The sequence below is a fragment of the Mytilus trossulus genome, chromosome 11, assembly GCF_036588685.1.
Source record: "Mytilus trossulus isolate FHL-02 chromosome 11, PNRI_Mtr1.1.1.hap1, whole genome shotgun sequence".
In the NCBI taxonomy this organism is placed as follows: domain Eukaryota; kingdom Metazoa; phylum Mollusca; class Bivalvia; order Mytilida; family Mytilidae; genus Mytilus; species Mytilus trossulus.
In genome coordinates, this window is record NC_086383.1 from 68,043,400 (window position 1) to 68,062,287 (window position 18,888).

The 18,888-nt window shown below is 33.0% G+C and overlaps 2 protein-coding genes across 2 annotated transcripts; both read left to right on the top strand.

Annotated features, from left to right (window-relative positions):
• The first annotated feature begins 2,840 nt into the window (after positions 1-2,840).
• Positions 2,841-5,490, top strand: LOC134691461 (uncharacterized). The gene is made up of 2 exons (XM_063552001.1): positions 2,841-3,503; positions 4,931-5,490. The coding sequence occupies exons 1-2, from the start codon at positions 3,144-3,146 to the stop codon at positions 5,177-5,179; spliced, it is 609 nt and encodes a 202-aa protein (XP_063408071.1). The 5' UTR covers positions 2,841-3,143; the 3' UTR covers positions 5,180-5,490.
• An 8,392-nt stretch (positions 5,491-13,882) lies between these two features.
• LOC134691462 (cholecystokinin receptor type A-like) lies at positions 13,883-15,857 on the top strand. Its single transcript, XM_063552003.1, has one exon. It carries the CDS (start codon positions 13,973-13,975, stop codon positions 15,323-15,325), a length of 1,353 nt encoding a protein of 450 aa, XP_063408073.1. The 5' UTR covers positions 13,883-13,972; the 3' UTR covers positions 15,326-15,857.
• The last annotated feature ends 3,031 nt before the right edge of the window (positions 15,858-18,888 follow it).

Consider the following 18,888-nt stretch of genomic DNA (forward strand, 5'->3'; position numbering starts at 1 on the left):
GCTCATACAAAAACTGCCAATACAAACATTTGTGAAAGAACGACTGAAAATGGCACTGTCTTCGTGTTGAGGTACCATTACAAGTTTTCAATCAATATCATAAGCTACATGTATGTCATTCTATTAGCTGACAAGCGGTTTGTTGCACGGTAGAACATCTTTAAATTTCAGAAATATCATCTGAAAAATTTACCAGATGTGTTTTATTCTAGTTCGCGACATTCTGTCATAATTTTTGCATTCTTAAGTGATTCAAACATAACAAGTGATACTCACACTGTCGAAGCATATAGTCTCGCGCGTTTTTGAGTTCATTTATTTCTCTCAGTTTTTAGCTTTATGCATTGATTTGTACATTTTTGATTTATTATGAGATTTTTAATCGAGAACAAGCAGTTCGTCTGCATTTGTATCAAACTGGTGCTGAAATGGGTCATAAAACTTGAATACTTATCACGTCGATCCACAGCGCTTTTCGACAGGTATCTCGCAGATACAGCAAAAAACAGACATTTGGAAATTTTTAAAGTTCACACAGAAATCTGAAACAAAAATTTGGAACAAAAGGTTGATATTCAGTTTCCTTCTTGTTAATTTTCCGAGTTTTGTTTTTTTGCAATTTTATTTTAAAGCAGAAGTACTTTTGACGGTATGTGTATATTTCAATCTTGTTTAGTAAATTCTTTCATAGGCACACCAATACTGTGAACTAGTGACGTTTCCAACTTATCATGATGATATGTTTTGTGTAATCAAAACCATTATGTAAATACTTGATTTTTAATTATTCAGTATTACTGATTAAAAATTACTGTTAATAAAATATGAAACTAATTATGTTTCCTTAAGATCTTGCCCCGAGCTGAGAGACAAGTTTCTTATTAATTTTATATATGTTTTGATTACCAACACCAATCAATATACTGGACAATTGATCCGTCAAATTAATTACCACGACGACACTTTTAAACAAAAATACAACTATTTAATGATTTCATCACTTTATATCAAATCTAATAGAATTTTTTAAAAAGTCCGGTTAACCGGTTAGCGTTTTTGGTATTCGGTATTCGGTCGTTCGAACGGTTAACCGGTTAACCGGTTAACCGTTGACAACACTAATTTTTATCACTTTTCCAGACAGTATAAAAAAACATCAGTGTTTTGAGGACGACATTCTATATACATCCTACCAATGTACATTTCACAAATTTAACAATATAATATATACTCATTTATTCAAGTTACGACATGAAGTGTAATGCATGTAAAAACAACCCTATCTTTTTAAAAATCATATAAATTGGCCATGATTTAGGAATCTGCGATCAGTTTTAAAATAATGAAAATGGAGTTATCTTCCTTTGTCCTTAATTGTAGATGAACCAACCTATAGTATTGATTTACAATGATCAATAAACTAAGTTCCCACATCAAAATGAATGCAATCTTTACCCTGCCGTTAGGTGATCACAAGAACTTTGATTATGTTGTATAAAAAAAAAGATGTGGTAGTGTTGTTATCTATCACAATTGTTTTTTGGTTAATGTTTGGACATGAATAATGATGTACCTGTTATTTTCCGGCTTGTTTGAATTGTTACTGACATTGCGTTTAATCGGCAGCATTTACAGTTTTCTATACTTTGTGGGTTTCGGTGGGGTTGTGGAAGTATCAGCGAAAGTAACCGAACAACGGTTAAAAGAGTTAAAAGAAGGTATGTCTAACAAACTAGAGGTTTTAATTTCTTATGCATGTAATGTATCGTAAAACACACAAACAAGATCTATATTTTCTCTTGATATTTACACCAAGGGACATTGTATGTGCATATAATAGTTATAAACAACTGACAAAATTTCTGATTGTGATTAAGTGTGTATAGGGAGTTTACATGAACAAGTCTAAATTGAAAACTACGTTCAAACCTATGATTGCGTTGGATAAAAACCGCAATTTTTATACGTGTGCATGTAAAACAAATTTCGTTGTAGAATGGTCTAAATACAGCACAAACAACATGTTACAAAAGAATAAAAAAGTGAAAAAGTATATTTAAACAAAACGCATTTGACTAACAGGTCGAACAACTGATGTACTTTAACCCTGCTGACTGCCATTGGCGAATGCCAAATAAAATTGATCACAATATGTTACAAAATAGAGCCTGTAATTCAGTGGTTGTCGTTTGTTTATGTGTTACATATTTGTTTTTCGTTCATTTTTTTACATAAATAAGGCCTTTAGTTTTCTCATTTGAATTGTTTACATTGTCTTATCGGGTCCTTTTATAGCTGACTATATGCGGTATGGGCTTTGCTCATTGTTGAAGGCCGTACGGTGACCTATAATTGTTAATGTTTGTGTCATTTTGGTCTTTTGTGGATAGTTCTCATTGGCATTCATACCACATCTTTTTTTTATACTTAATATAAATTTAATACTAAACAGAAAACAATAACCCTGTGGTCAAGATGTTATGCCACAAAAATAAGGTGTCAATATTTTTTAGTACACCAGATCCGGATTTCGACAATGTCTCTTCGGTGATGTTAGGCATCGAAACGGTATTTGGAAGGCCATATACTGTATTCTCAGTTTTAAATAGACTCTTCAATTTTAAGAGTCAATATAGGATGAACGGATCATATGTAGGGAGTTTACATGTTTATTCATTGTTCTTGTACATCTTAAAATTTTGTCAGAAACCAATCTTGTAAATACAAGCCAATTTCCTGCTTGTTTTTCGACCTCACATTAGTACACACATATATGATGTAAGTACATTGGCACACACACTCTTATATAGCTTAAGTTTAGGATGACACTATTTCCTGCCATGTTCTAACAAGGAAATCGGTTAAATGGCAATACCGGTGTTTGTAAATAAAGTGTATACGTTTAAAAAAAATACCAACTCGCAAATAATTCGTGTTGATTGATTGTGGATGAAATTGACAATATAAGTACTCTAATAAACGGATGCATTATCAATCAAAAGGGGATACGACTTCTGCCATTTTAGTTTTCGAATAGCTGATTAATTCTTGTTGACAAATTCTTTGAAATGAAAAACCTATCTGGGGATATTTTAATAAGGAATACAATGATTTGCGAGATTTGACAACAATCACAAATCATTATGACAAAAGATTATCTTGAGGCTCTAGTTGACATTACGAAGAAATTAAAAATCAGACCGCAAGTTGACTTACAACGCTTTATCATTAATCCGACAGGAAGGATCAGGAAAGTTTCCAGTCATGCAGTACTAGATATCGTGGCTGACTCCCATGGACGTATCCGTAGTGGTTCCATGGAGAGTACCAGTAAATCTTCTTCAGCTGGTTCCCTGGACAGTCCGTCCAGAGTGCGCAGGATATCTAGTCAGTCTGTGCTAGCAGTTGTACAGGAAAATGATAGTTGTTTTCATTCCACGTGTCTTGAAGCTTGTAAAAACATGACAATCTTAGAAAAGCTTCAATACATAAGAAAACTGCAGGTAATGTTGTCTCATGTCTATATTTGAAGGTTTTCTCATTTCTTTATTCTTCAATTTTCTAAAAAAAAAATCTCTGTCTTATATGTATTTTGCCCATTATTCATGTTATTGTCTATTCTTTATATTCTAGCACCCCATTACTCTCTTTTCTTTATATCTAGCATCCAATTATTTTTAATTCTGTATATTATAGCCCCTCCCCATTCCCATATTCTCTATTCTTTAGGGTTTTTTTTACCTATTTTTCTGTATTCTTTATATTTGTTTATGCACTTAATCCTCTATTATATGTTCACCCCTCATATACCATCATAATTTCCTGTGCAGCAGGATATGTGAACTTTATAAAGTTCACACATTTGATGTTGTGTATGTGTGTATTGTTGCCGATACCTTGATTTTATATCAAACCGCAAAACGTTTTCTTTAAACTAGGTTTTCAAGTTTGTACTAAATGTTCCTGTTTGCTATAAATTCTAAGAGTGAGTCAAACCAACCTAATTAAAGTATTGATCTCTGATTACGTTATACTACATATGAGTATAACGTAATCAGAGATCAATAAGTTTAATTAGATTGGAGGCAAACAAAACCAAAGAGACACTATATTCATAAAATAACCTGATAACGCCATGGCTAAAAAAGAGAAAAGACAAACAACAGTATATATATAAACAAAACACAAAGAAAACTGAAGACTGAGCAACACGAACCTCTTCAAACATTGGGGGTTGTCTGAGGTGTTCCGCCGGGAAGGGTAAGCAGATCCTGCTCCACATGTGACAAGAGAACAATCATTTTGATGTTCTTTAAATGGGAAATTTTCGAGGACCGTTAACTCATTATCATCTGTTTTTAGTCCGTCCGACTTAATCCAATTGATATTGTATAGAACAGAACAGAACAGAACATATTTTATTTCCAATTAAGGGCCCACAAGGGGCATACAGAGCATACATGAATAAGGAAAAAGAATATTGATTTGCATAGATACATAGATACAAACATTTGTTTAAATACAGTTATAATACAATTACTAACTCATATAATAACTGCCTGCATTATGAAGAGCAGAAGTAGTTTATTCTAAGTTTTATCAGACAAGCATACTCATCTCGTTATTTCATTCAGACACTTAGATAATTTTGACATGTATTTTTAACTTTATTTCGCTACTCTCCCTTCCAAATACATAAATGTAAATATTCTAACAATATCCGTAGATCATACCTTCAGATCAGGATGACAATCTGCATGTCATACACGTTTGATATAGTGAACCATTTCCAAATGAGTGTTATAAAAATACTTTACAAAAATCAAATATACTAAACGATCGTCTTAAAAATCATCTAGAAAACAAATTAGCTTTTTCTCTAGTTACAACTTTAATTTTATTTTAACATGAGTTTTTTTTTCTTTTCCAGACTGAAATTCGAGAACAAGATCAACTACTGGCGAAACAATTCCTTCAATTATACAAAGACATCCAGCAAGAGAAAGTCCGGAAGTCATGCATCCAGCATCAGGATCATTTAGACGCTTTATTTGATGACACAGTTGAAGAAAAGGAGACTCCAGTCATGTGTGACCAACCAGTCAAACGTAGAGCAAAGACACTTACATGCGGTGTTACCCGGATGAACATTCGATCTCAAAGATTTTCATGCTCGTAGAAATACTCGTAAAATCATATCACAGCCTCTAAAAAAAGACTACAAAGATTATATTCGATTTAAATTTATTGTAAATGTATGTACTAACACAACTAACCATATCATTTGCTCTGAACTAGTGGTGTTAAAATGGCCGGGAGGAGGTACCGGTACTTGATGTATCTTTTAATAAATGTAAATATGTTGATAAAACGTTTTGAAGATAAGAAAAAAAGTTCATTCAAATCTGTTATTTTTTTTATTATTATTGTTATTTTTTAATCTATACGATTTATTTGTATCTGATTGAATTAAAACCATTTATTAGTCTGTTATGACCTTCAGTGTTGTCTATATATAACAATGAGGTGTATTATGTATTCGAATGAGACAACTGTTAATAGGCGAGCGCCAAAGCAAGGATTCGGAGGTTTTTAATGCACCTACCTAACACACGGCTATATGATATATCATTTGAAAGGTCTTTTATTGTACATTCAGAATTGCCTGGTCGTCAAATTGGGAAATGGTCACATTTTTCAAAAAACGGCAAAAAAGGGGGAAAAAATATAAGTCATAATTTGTCGATATTGTTCGAAAAATGCAGTTTAAGAACAAATTCATCTGCAATATAATATGAAATATATCATTTGACAAACTATAGTCTATCTAATTTTTGTTTCTGAAATAAAAAAAAATTAAAAGTGTTTTAAATGAAAAAATCTCGTATTTTTGTGAAAATCATAATTTTTACGGATATTGACGCAAAACGCTCGGTAATATTTAATTTTGCATCTAAACACAAACAAATTCTATTGGTTTTATATTAGTGACATACATGACTAGTTTTTTAAGTTCTAAGGTCTCGCCTAGCTTGTTTATTATACCGACAAAATATTGATCAAACTATATGAAAACATATCGTAAAACTGCTCTAAAGCGCATATTTACCATGTTTACAGCACACTTAAAAATATATGTTATTTTGGTCTCCTGTTAGTTCGACAGTTATAAATACAATATGATTTAATTGTCTTAAGCTTGCCGACCACGTCAAGGACGAAGATCACTAGCAAGGTGTTGTTTTTTTTCTTAACTACAACTATCATCGCATACGGAACTTAAGTACACAACCATTTGGTAGAGTTATTACAAAACACAAAATTACTAATAATATACATATTTACATTGAATAACAGTGAGGCAACTTAAACTTTATGTTGCCCCTTTGATCAAATGCTCTTTAGCTATTTGTCAATGGTATCGTTTTCATTTTCATCATCGTCATTCATTTGATCTTCTTTAGAGGTTGATGTCCTCTTTAGAATAAATATTTTGGCAAGTATCACTGCCCTGACATGAACAAAGCTCAGTGCAAGACATTTGCGGCTCTCGGCAAATACATTTCTTGCTACATATGTATTCCCTCTTGCAAGAACATATAAAATCTTGCAGGAAATCATACGTCATCATGCCTAAAAAGTAGACTGGATCTGGGTCATGTGAACTCTTTTTCCATCCGTATTTATAAGGAGACAAAGGATTTGGATGATCGAGATGTGAGGACATCCAAATTTTCGTTTGTAGAAATGACCGAAAAATATGTTCTTTGAATGCCGGTTTCACTTGAGTCTTTGCATGTTACAAGTTTAACACGTAACTTGTTTAAGTCAACATGTGATGAAGCGAATTTGTCTTGTGGGTCATACAAGCTTGACATAAGTTCTCTGGCTGCTGACAACGATGTGGAAAAAGCAACTTGAATCTTGTCAAAGTTTTGGAGATTTATAAACTTACTCGGAGATTTTCTTATCAACTTGAAAACAGTCTTTTTGCCAACCCAATTATAGCAGAAGTGGTATCACAACCATTTTAAACATAAACTACAGGGAGAATGACTAGCTAGTAAAGTTGAAAAAGATTTACTTAACTCATGGATTGGTATGTACCTTCTACAGTCCTTAAGAGAATTAGTTGACCCCGTCAAAAACCACATTTGTTCAGTCGACACAAGAATCTTGAAATAATGAACACAGAGCACAAGAACATCTGTATTGGAACACTTGACTATAATTCGTCGCCTTGTATTTAACTGCTAAAAGATTATCAGAGTATATAAAATGAAGCAAGAGTCTTGTGTCTGGGTCTTCGTACGAACAGGACATATCTGGAGATGATGCTCTCATTATTGAGAGTTGTCGCTCTATTTCTGGATTGGAATATGCGCCGGCAAGAACTAAACATGTATTTTCCTCCTGGAAAATATCAGACAATTTGCTGCTCAGATAATCTCCAAGGAAAGTTGTCAGAGCTTGCTTGTTTTTGTTGCTTGATAGACATTTTTTCCAGTCTGGAACAGTTCGGTTCAGCGATATGAAATTTTTTCCTAGTTGCTGTTGCCGATCGTCTATTTCGCTCTGCTGATTTTATGGAATGTTCAGTGTCATAGCGATCAAAGACACCAACAACCTTGTCTGTGAATCGGAAGCATGATTGTAAAAAATGGACGAAAGATACCAAAGGGACAGTCAAACTCATAAATCGAAAATAAACTGACAACGCCATGGCTAAAAATGAGTGCCTGCATAATGTAAGATTTGGCCAAGACTCAAAGCGTGGCCATCCTTTTAACATCAAATGACTAAACTCATGCCATTTCTTATTGGTACGGTAGCACTGTGCTCGATTGGAGGAATGTTAGGGACTGATCCTACTAAATTTTCAAATTCATGGGAAGCTCAGACTTATTTGTCTTCCTCATAATTCCATCTTCATAAAATAATGCAGTGGGAATGGGACAAATTAGATAGGACGAAACAGTTTCCACAGATACGTCATCTCTACATTTACAAATGATTTAGTTAGAGATGGTGCACGGGTAAACACAAGCTCGGGATTCAAATGACCTTTTACAACTTGCCCAGAATTGCATTTTAGTTGTACTTTGGGGTTCATATCTTCAAATGTCTTCAGTCCTGATCTTTGTCTGTTGATAGTGATGACTCAACAAATATCTTCATTTTTGTTTTTCAAGTTTCAACTGATTTTAACAGTGAATCTTCAATGTCGTGACTTGCATGGAGACCAGTTGAAATGTTCATAATGATATGCTGACGGGGGTGATTATCAACGTCAAATGGATTTGTCATATTTTCTGTTATATAAACAGTTAGATCGTCTACATATTTTTTTTTATCCCTTTTCATTGCAGCTGGTTTTGCTTCATCGTGACATTAGTCACCACGTGCTCTCATTGCCGATGTTATCTGACTAAGCACATCCCTTGTAAATTTCTATCTTATCAATGAAGCCTTCTTCTTTGTTAAACCAACAATGCCTCTAATGTATCAACCTCACTCAAAAACAACCTTAACACATCATCTTGTCTTTGCTTTAAGCTAACCGCATTCATTAAGGTTGTGAAACCTCTATTAGTTGTCATACTGAGAGTCTCTTGTGTGATATTTCGACATATTATACAGCGTTGATAATTTATTGACATACGACCGCGCTTCATTGGAAGTGGGGCACATTTCACAATGATGAGTAATTATGATAATATTCAAGAATATGGCAGCAGTCCTTTTGCGCCAATTACTGTTTTTATGGGTATCATTTGCGCCAAATTTTGTTTTCTAAAATGTATTAATTGCGCCAATATTCGGAACTCTCATTTGCGCCAATTTACCTGTACACATATCTACCATAAATATTAATATTTATTTGTATCTTTGGCTTAAAAATTTTCATTTGTTCGAAGATATGAAGATGAATATCTGGGGAGAAATGAAATGACTTGAAATTAATTATACAGTCCATGTACAGCGAAGAAAACTTATTGCTTTGCTGAATATTTATAACAAGATATGCCATAAGAGAAGAAAAAAAAGCTTTTGCTGATTATGTTTTATCCCCATATGTTGACACAGTGCTTTGTTCCCACCATCTGTATGGGCTGAAACTCTATCTACCGCAAGGCGTACCATTAATGGAACAGAAGCAGTCCACGGGCATTATAATGAACTGTTTTATGCATTTCATCCTTCGATGTTTGTCTTTTTGGCAATACAATGAAATAACAAGCTACTACATACATTAAATTTGGAAAAAAACCCATGCAACAGCAGCAAGAAGAAAGTATGTTTCTGAAAAAGAAACAATCAGTTGCCGTGTTAACTGCTGGTTCCAAGTCCGAATAAAGGAGGAGGGAAGTCATTTTTCTTGCAATTGGCGCAATCGTATGTTTTATTTTTGGCGCAAATGATACCATACAATTTTAAAAACAGGTGGCACAAACGTAGCATTGGAGAACAAATGTTGTGGCGCAAAAGGACGCATTTTTTGGCGCAAACGGATCTCTCCCAAGAATATACTATTCTACAAAATGCAGTCTGCTGCTTACATAACACATGCCGATATCGTTAGTAATGGTTAAAGTGGTCTTTTGGTTACACATGTACGAATATTTATCTAGTAATATGTTTTAAAAGCACGAATTGTGTTTTGGAAACTCAAGTGTTACCTATGCATATTAGATACTAGATTTATATAAATTTTTAGCGTCTGGGATAAACACGATACAGATCCGGAATACCGTTTAATAATGCAGATTTTAGAAAAGTCGTCAAACATTTATTATCCATCGTTGAGCTTCGATGTGTGTCGCAATCTTTTCAGGCTATATGGAATTTATAAAAACAAAACATACAAGAGTTTTAATAAGTCATTGACACTGACAATCTAAAAAAAATATGTTTTTTTTTACATTTTAGGGTTGGTCTTAAAAATGCCTCAGAATCGACTAATTTTTTCATAAAATCTTCTTTTTTTTAGGATTCTATGTCTTTTTCGAATGTATTCAAAGCTATCTTAGATAAAAACGAATAATATATTTACAACAATTCCGATATATGCAATTTTAAATGTCACCGTATAATCCAAAGTAATTCGACATGTCTGTGTTCTCGTGAGATTTGCAAGAAACGTGACCATAGGGATCTTTGACGACCACCCAAATCGTATGCTCTAGAAGTTTTTCTTTCGATTGATACCAAAATTAGCTGTGTGTTCGATAGGTGCATTAAAAACCTTAACGAGAGGCTTTTTTCTCAAATCGGCGCTCGCCTATAAGTTAAGGAACGACAGTTTACCAAATGGTTTTCCTCACGGATAAAAACCATAACGGAAAGTCATCTTCAAAAGGATATTACAAAATGTGAAACAAATCAAAAGAAAAAAAAAATGACTGATATTTATGAACGATAATCAAATTAAATAGACAGCAACCCATAACAACCACTGAATGATAGACTCCTGGCTTAATTTTTTTGGAAAATTATCATCAAGGTTACAAACAGTTAATGTTAATGAATTTATCAATTCGATTGGGATATGATTCATAACAATAAAGGAAAAATAAATACGCTACGGAAAGAAGGGCAATGGATACCAAAGGAATATTTAAACTCATAAGTTGAAAAAATGACAATGTCAAGGCTAAAAAAGACCAACAGCCAAACAACAATAAACAAAATCCAAAATATAAAACTAAAGAATGAGCAACACGAACACCCTCTCCCTAATAATCGGGGGCCGGGGAGTGATCTCATGTGGTACGGAAGGGTAAGCAGATCCTGCCCATGTGTGGATCCTGGGGGCATATATAAAACCTTTGATACCGAAACGTACAGATATATATAGTCCAGTAGAAACTTTACATTTTCAAATATCTTATCACAGTTCTTTAAAACTACTATTTAATTAAATAAGAAAACTTTTGTTTAATAATATAATGTAGAAGCGGATGGTAAAGCTTCTTTAATTCATAACTGTCAACATTATTGGAAGGACATCAAAATCCGCAATTAAGTTGATATTATGTGGGTTTTTTTAAATTCCACTTTCATAACTAATCTACAATAAAAAGTTATTCGTGTACATAATGTTTTATAGTGCATGTCCTGTGAAAAATAGAAGGGAAAATACTGATTTACCATTGGACGAGAATGGGTGAGTATGTCCTCATAGCAAGATAATTAAAAATCAATGCCATTGGAACTATTAACACATCTTCCTATATCCATTATAGGTCAAGGTACGGTGTTCATCACGGACTCTTGGTTCGCACCTAACAGCAAGCTATAAAGGGCCTCAAAAATGTCTAGTGTAATATAATTCAAACGGGAAAACCAAAGGTCTAGTTTATATAAAAAACGAGAAAGCACAAAAAAATTGATAACAAAACTTAAAAATTAGTGACCATAATTTAAATATAGAAAAAGGCAGACACTCTAATATTTCTTGAGAGCAGAGGTCATGCCTTTAAGGTAAAACATTAGAAAACGAAAAACATTTTATATTAGATTGTAAATTAAATATGGAACTAAGAAACACTTTTTTTTTGAACAATTTGGATTTTAATTTCTCTGTTAGAGATTTATCTGATGAAGGAAAGTTTATTTCTTAACTCAATCCATCAACACCATCCCAAGTAAATAACTTTGGGTCCTAGGCCTAAAACAAAAGTTTATTAGAACTGAGAACAGGGCACACTAGACTGTTAACTGTAATTGAATGATTGTATATAATATATACAACTCGTCTAAACATCAACCCAACAATGTTAAATCTGTAAATTTGCTTTCGCAATTTTTTTGTTCTTCCCTTGCCGGGATTCGAACTCATGCTACTGAAATATCGTGACACCAAATCGCCTTCACTTATCCGAAGAGCTAGACCACTCGACCACCTCGATCTAACATTGTTGGGCAGATGTTAAGACGAATTGTATATAGAATCATATTTAAAACAGTGTGGTCCTGGCCATTGATTGACGACCTAAATTATCCCATTGACTGGGACAGATTAGGTGAACGTTTGTCGGTATAAATCACTGCTCACTATGTACTTGTTAAAGACACTGAATCTGTGGGGTCACCAAAGGTTCTCAACACCTAGATAAAGCAATTCGAAAAACTAATCCGGAATAATACGATGTGTTGATTTATATCAATAATATAAATCAAAACATAAAGGTTATTCCTGAATAATTTTTCGAATAATTTTGTTATTAAAGGTGTTAAGAACCTTTGGTGACCCCACAGTTTAAATTCTAAAATAAGTAATAAGTGAGCAATGGTCGTTACCGACAAACGTTCATCTAATCTGTCCTAGTCAAAGGGATAATTTAGGTCGTCAATCAATGGCCAGGACCACACTGTTTTGAATATGATTCTACAGAATGTACACAGCCATGTATCACCATCACTGCTGGTGATCCGATGGATAAATCTGTTGTAGAGTTGTCACTTGTTCAGACTCACTTATATATGTGAATTATAGTTATATTGGTTACTTATTTTATATGTCATAAACTTAATGTTTAAAGTTTATACGGCAATAAATATATATAAATTAAATAAACTAATCCATTCTATATCATTACTCATAGTTTATAAATATACAGCTACATACTAGTACCTTCATATAAATTGATTTGATTTAATATAAAAATTGACTATTAATAATATAAGAATTCTCAGTTATAGCATATTTAATTATAGTATAACTAATCGCCGTATTTGAATATCAAAAATAAGACAACGCGTGACCGAACGAAGCGTGTTCCAATGTCATGGCAGTCAAAGGGTTAATAAACGAGTGCGCAGCACGAGTTTAATCCATTGCGGCGTTCGGTCACAAGTTGTCTTACTTTTGATATTCAAATACGGCGATTAGTTATACTTTTTATTACATTGGCTAATGGCTTTTTTTTTATGAAATTAATGTAGAAAATGAAAGGAACTATATGTTTTTCCTTCGCATTCACAATTTGTTTTGATCCGACGTTATCGACGTCTTGACAACGCCTATCTTTGTATGACGTCAGAGAGTGAAATTATGTTTTTTTTATCTAACTGGTAAATCAATGTAATTTATTGCAACCAATGTAATAATCATATATATATAGATCATACCATACCCAGTAATAGGAAATTACCCTCCCCAAACCACCCATCCACCCCCATAAATCTATGTATCCTTCCGTAAAAAAGATATCTCTTCTAATTCAGTTAATTACTCCCATCAGTTAAGGATCCAATCAATCATGTTGCAATTCGATTACGTCCCTTTTTATAGAATCTTTGTCATTCGATTACGTCCCTTTATTTATAGAATCTTTGCCATTCGATTACGTCCCTTTGTTTATAGAATCTTTGCCATTATTTTACGTCCCTTTATTTAAAGAATCTTTGCCTTTCGATTACGTACCTTTATTTATAGAATCTTTGCCTTTCGATTACGTCCCTTTATTTATAGAATCTTTGCCTTTCGATTACGTCCCTTTATTTATAGAATATTGACAAGCTAGAGTAGGATTGTATCTATCTAGTTATATCCGACAATCATATCTTGTGTTCACGACACAAGTGGTAACAGTTTCCGTTACGCGTTTATATAACAAGTTTAAAACAGACATAATAATTGATATATTATTTAGAAAATATTTTTAAAAAAATAAAGCGTTTTAATCATACGAATGAGGTGATGGATTGTTCTAAAGTGTTAATGAGGATATAACAACTTCAAATAATAAACTATATCGACGCATAATATGCACGTTCGTTCATTATTTCGGAGTGAAAGCTAATGGACTGATTTGGAAGAAAAAAAATATATATTTCTCCTAGTTTGGCAGTAAAAATAGTGATTTGAAATAATTTCGACCAAATTAATAAAATAAGGAACAAATAGAGACTACCGGAAAGAAAAGGGAGTTACAAAGACATTCTTAATTCAAAATATATTATCATAATGAATAATACATCTGGATTTGTCGCAGTGCAGGAGAACTTACAAAACTATGAGGAGATTTTATTGGCTGAGAACAGATACGAGGCTAAAGCTCTAACTCCAGTGACTGTTTACTTGGTTATGTTGATGATCATAGGAATAGTCGGAAATACAATGGTTCTTTACATATACAAGTTCCGTTTTCGAAAGTCAACCTCCCGCGTTTTTATTCTGAGTCTCGCTGCCTTTGATCTGATCACGTGTTTATTCGGAATGCCGTATCATATATTGGACTTAGCGCATCCATACACATTCACATGGGATGGCGTCTGTAAATCTTTGAGCTTTGCTCTGACTTTTACAATTCTAGGTTCTATTTATGTTTTAGATTTGATAGCGATAGATAGGTATCGGAAAATATGCAAACCATTGGAAAAACAGTTGTCAGCCATGGGAACAAAAATAATATGCTGGGTTACCGCCCTTGTAGCTGCGATTTCTGCGTCACCAATGATATTTCTATATGGCGTTGCAGACGTTAACACACGAACACCAAACATTACTGGAAAAGAATGTTACATTTCAAATGACTATTCTTTTACAGAATTTCCTTTGATTTACGATGGGTTTTTTATTCTTCTTTTTCTTCTCTCGATTTTAATTGTGTCGATTTTATACATTTATGTTGGAATAGCCGTTCGGAAGCGGAAGAAGGTCCATGAACCTAACCTCAATGGTTCCGGTTCCGGTTTCGGGACACCATTAGGATCAAGAAGGACGACTACAGGAGATGACACTTTATCAACACCATTAGGAAGTCTCAGAGAAAAGGATGGCACCATTCGTCCACATTTACAGGGCCATTCACCAATCATCAAACAGATATCTAAATTTTCAAACCTATCGTATAATTCCCCCCGTATACCTAGGAAAGTCAATAAAGAAATGAAGAAAGAAAAATCATTTAGACAAAAACTAAAACGTGCCATGTCTGACGTATCTAGTGGGGAGTACGATTCTAATTCCGGAACGGGTACCTTAGACAGAGGTCAAGGTCAACTCAAAGTTATCGACCAGACCAAAATGGCGTCCAGAAAACAAAGAAGAACCCTAAGAATAACTACAATGTTGTTTATCATAACTTTAATTTTTGTTATCAGTTTTCTGCCTTATCTTATAATAGAAGTGATTAGTAACACAGACGAGACCTACTGGAACACCATGGAGACGTGGGAACTGGTTATATCCAGTCTTCTCTATAGAACGTACTTTATAAACAACATGGTCAATCCCATTGTTTACTGGTGTTTAGATCAAAAATTCAAAAAGGAAGTCGTAAAGTTTTTTACCAGATGTAAAACATGTAAACATTGACATAGTCGGAATTAGGATCGTCTGACATAAACATGATAAAAAAAGTGTTTGTTTTTGTTTATTTGTTTGGTTTTTTTTTGGTTTTTTTTAACTTATTTTCGGGGGAAGGAGTGTTAGGGGACGACCATTTGATATTCTTGTGGGGGGGGGGAGGATTTTGAAAATTAATAACTCAGCCTTGATAATCACAAAAATAAATGGTTTGTTCTTTGGTAGTTTGAAAATAAATAAACTGACTTGCAATGTATTGAAAATAAATAACTCAGCAGGTCTATAGCTTCTTGGGCCTTCAGCGGTTCCAAAACCCTGCAAAAAAAATTTTTTGCCTCACTCCGCTCGGCATAAAATGTTTCACAATACTTTTAAAAGAGGCTAGGTAAAACCAAACTTTAATACTATATTTGTATGCAATACATTTATATTGATTGGGAATATAAATGATTCATTTCGTTAAGAAAAATATAAAATACTTAATCTAATTATACCAATTGTCTTTTATAATATACTATCTATTTGTGTTTCGTTTTTCCTATCTCGCTATGTATTATCTTAATATGGTTTTATTTATTTTCCTCTTGTACAAAAGTATGTGTCTGAGGTTGTGAATAAAGTCTTGAATCATAAAATTTCTGCGGGGGATAATGAATAATTTTGATTAAATGGTACACAATAACTTGACTATAAAAAGGAAGATGTGGTATGATTGCCGATGAGACAACTAACGCTTACCAAGAAAAATACAATCATACCAGTTGCTGCTATAAAGAGAGAGATACAATTATATCAGTGACTGTTATTCAGAAAACAAAACATATAATATACTAGTATCTGCTAAACATAGAGAAATACAATACTACCAGTGTGCTAAACATAGAGAAATACAATACTACCAGTATCTGCTAAACATAGGGAAATACAATACTACCAGTGTGCTAAACATAGAGAAATACAATACTACCAGTATCTGCTAAACATAGGGAAATACAATACTACCAGTATCTGCTAAGCATAGAGAAATACAATTCTACCAGTATCTGCTAAACATAGAGAAATACAATACTACCAGTATCTGCTAAACATAGAGAAATTCAATACTACCAGTATCTGCTAAACATAGAGAAATACAATACTACCAGTATCTGCTAAACAAAGAGAAATACAATACTACCAGTATCTGCTAAGCATAGAGAAATACAATTCTACCAGTATCTGCTAAACATAGAGAAATACAATTGTACCTGTATCTGCTATATATAGAGAAATACAATTGTACCTGTATCTGCTATGCTAAGAGAAATACAATTCTACCAGTATCTGCTAAACATAAAGAAATACAATACCACGAGTAACTGCTTTACATAGAGAAATACAGATATACCAGTAACTGATATACATAGAGAAAAACAATTAAACCAGTAACTGTTATACATAGAGAAATACAATACTACCGGTAACTGATATGCATAGAGAAATACAATACTACCAGTAACTGCTATACATAGAGAAATACAATACTACAAGTAACTGCTATACATAGAGAAATACAATTCTACCAGTAACTGCTATACATAGAGAAATACAATACTACCAGTAGCTGCTACACAGAGAGAAATACAATACTATCAGTCACTGCTATACATAGAGAAATACAATACTACCAGTAACTGCTATACATAGAGATATACAATACTACCAGTAACTGCTACACAGAGAGAAATACAATACTACCAGTCACTGCTATACATAGAGAAATACAATACTACCAGTAACTGCTATACATAGAGATATACAATATTACCAGTAACTGATAAACATTGAGGAATACAATACTACCAGTAACTGATATACATAGAGGAATACATTTATACCAATAACTGCTATACATAGAGAAATACAATATCACCAGTAACTGCGATACATAGAGAAATACAATACTATCAGAAACTGATCTATACAGAGAAATACAATTAAACCAGTAACTGCTATACATAGAGTAAAACAATTAAACCGGTAACTGATATACATAGAGAAATACAATATCACCAGTAACTGCTATACAAAGAGACATACAATACTACCAGTAACTGATATGCATAGAGAAATACAATACTACAAGTAACTGCTATACATAGAGAAATACAATACTACCAGTAACAGCTTTACATAGAAAAATGCAATACTACCAGTAACTGCTATCGATAAAGAAAAACAATACTACCAGTAACTGCTATACATAAAGAAATATATGTATACTAAAAACTGCTATACCTAGAGAAATACAATTATACCAGTAACTGCTATACATAGAGAAATACAATACTACTAGTAATTGTTATACACAGAGAAATACAATACAACCAGTAACTGCTATACATAGAGAAATACAATACTACCAGTAACTGCTATACATAGAGAAATACAATTCTACCAGTAACTGCTAAACATAGAGAAATACATATATACTAGTAACTGCTACATGTATATATAGAGAAATACATATAAACCAGTATCTGCTAAACATAGAGAAATACATATATACTAGTAACTGCTATACAGAGAGAAATACAATTTTACCAATAACTGTGATACATAGATAATTACACTTCTTCAAGTAACTGCTATACCTAGAGAAATACAGTTCTAACCGTAACTGATATACATAGAGAAATACATTTCTACCAGCAAGTGATAAACAGAAAGAAATTCAATACTCACTAACTGCTATACATAGAGAAACATATATATACCAGTAACTGCTATACATAGAGAAATACAATACTACCAGTAACTGCTACACAGAGAGAAATACAATACTACCAGTTACTGCTATACAAAGAGAAATACAATACTACCAGTTACTTCTATACATAGATAAATACAATACTACTAGTAACTACTTTACATAGAAATAAAATACTACCAGTAACTGCTACACAGAGAGAAATACAATACAACCAGTTACTGCTATACAAAGAGAAATACAATACTACCAGTAACTGCTATACATTGAGAAATACAATACTACCAGTAATATATATACCTAGAGAAATACAGTTATACCAGTAAATGCTATACATAGAGAAATACAATTCTACCAGTAACTGCTAAACATAGAGAAATACAATTAAACCGGTAACTGCTATACATAGGGAAATACATATATACCAGTAATTTCTATACATTGAGAAATACAATACTACCAGTAAATGCTATACATAGAGAAATACAATTCTACAAGTAACTGCCACACAGAGAGAAATACAATACTACTAGTAACTGCTATACATAGAGAAATACAATACTACCAGTAACTGCTAAACATAGAGAAATAGAATTCTACCAGTAACTGCTATACATAGAGAAATACAATACTACCAGTAACTGCCACACAGAGAGAAATACAATACTACCAGTCACGGCTATACATAGAGAAATACAATACTACCAGTAAATGCTATCCATAGAGATATACAATACTACCAGTAATTGATATACATTGAGAAATACAATACTACCAGTAACTGCTATACATAGAGGAATACATTTATACCAATAACTGCTAT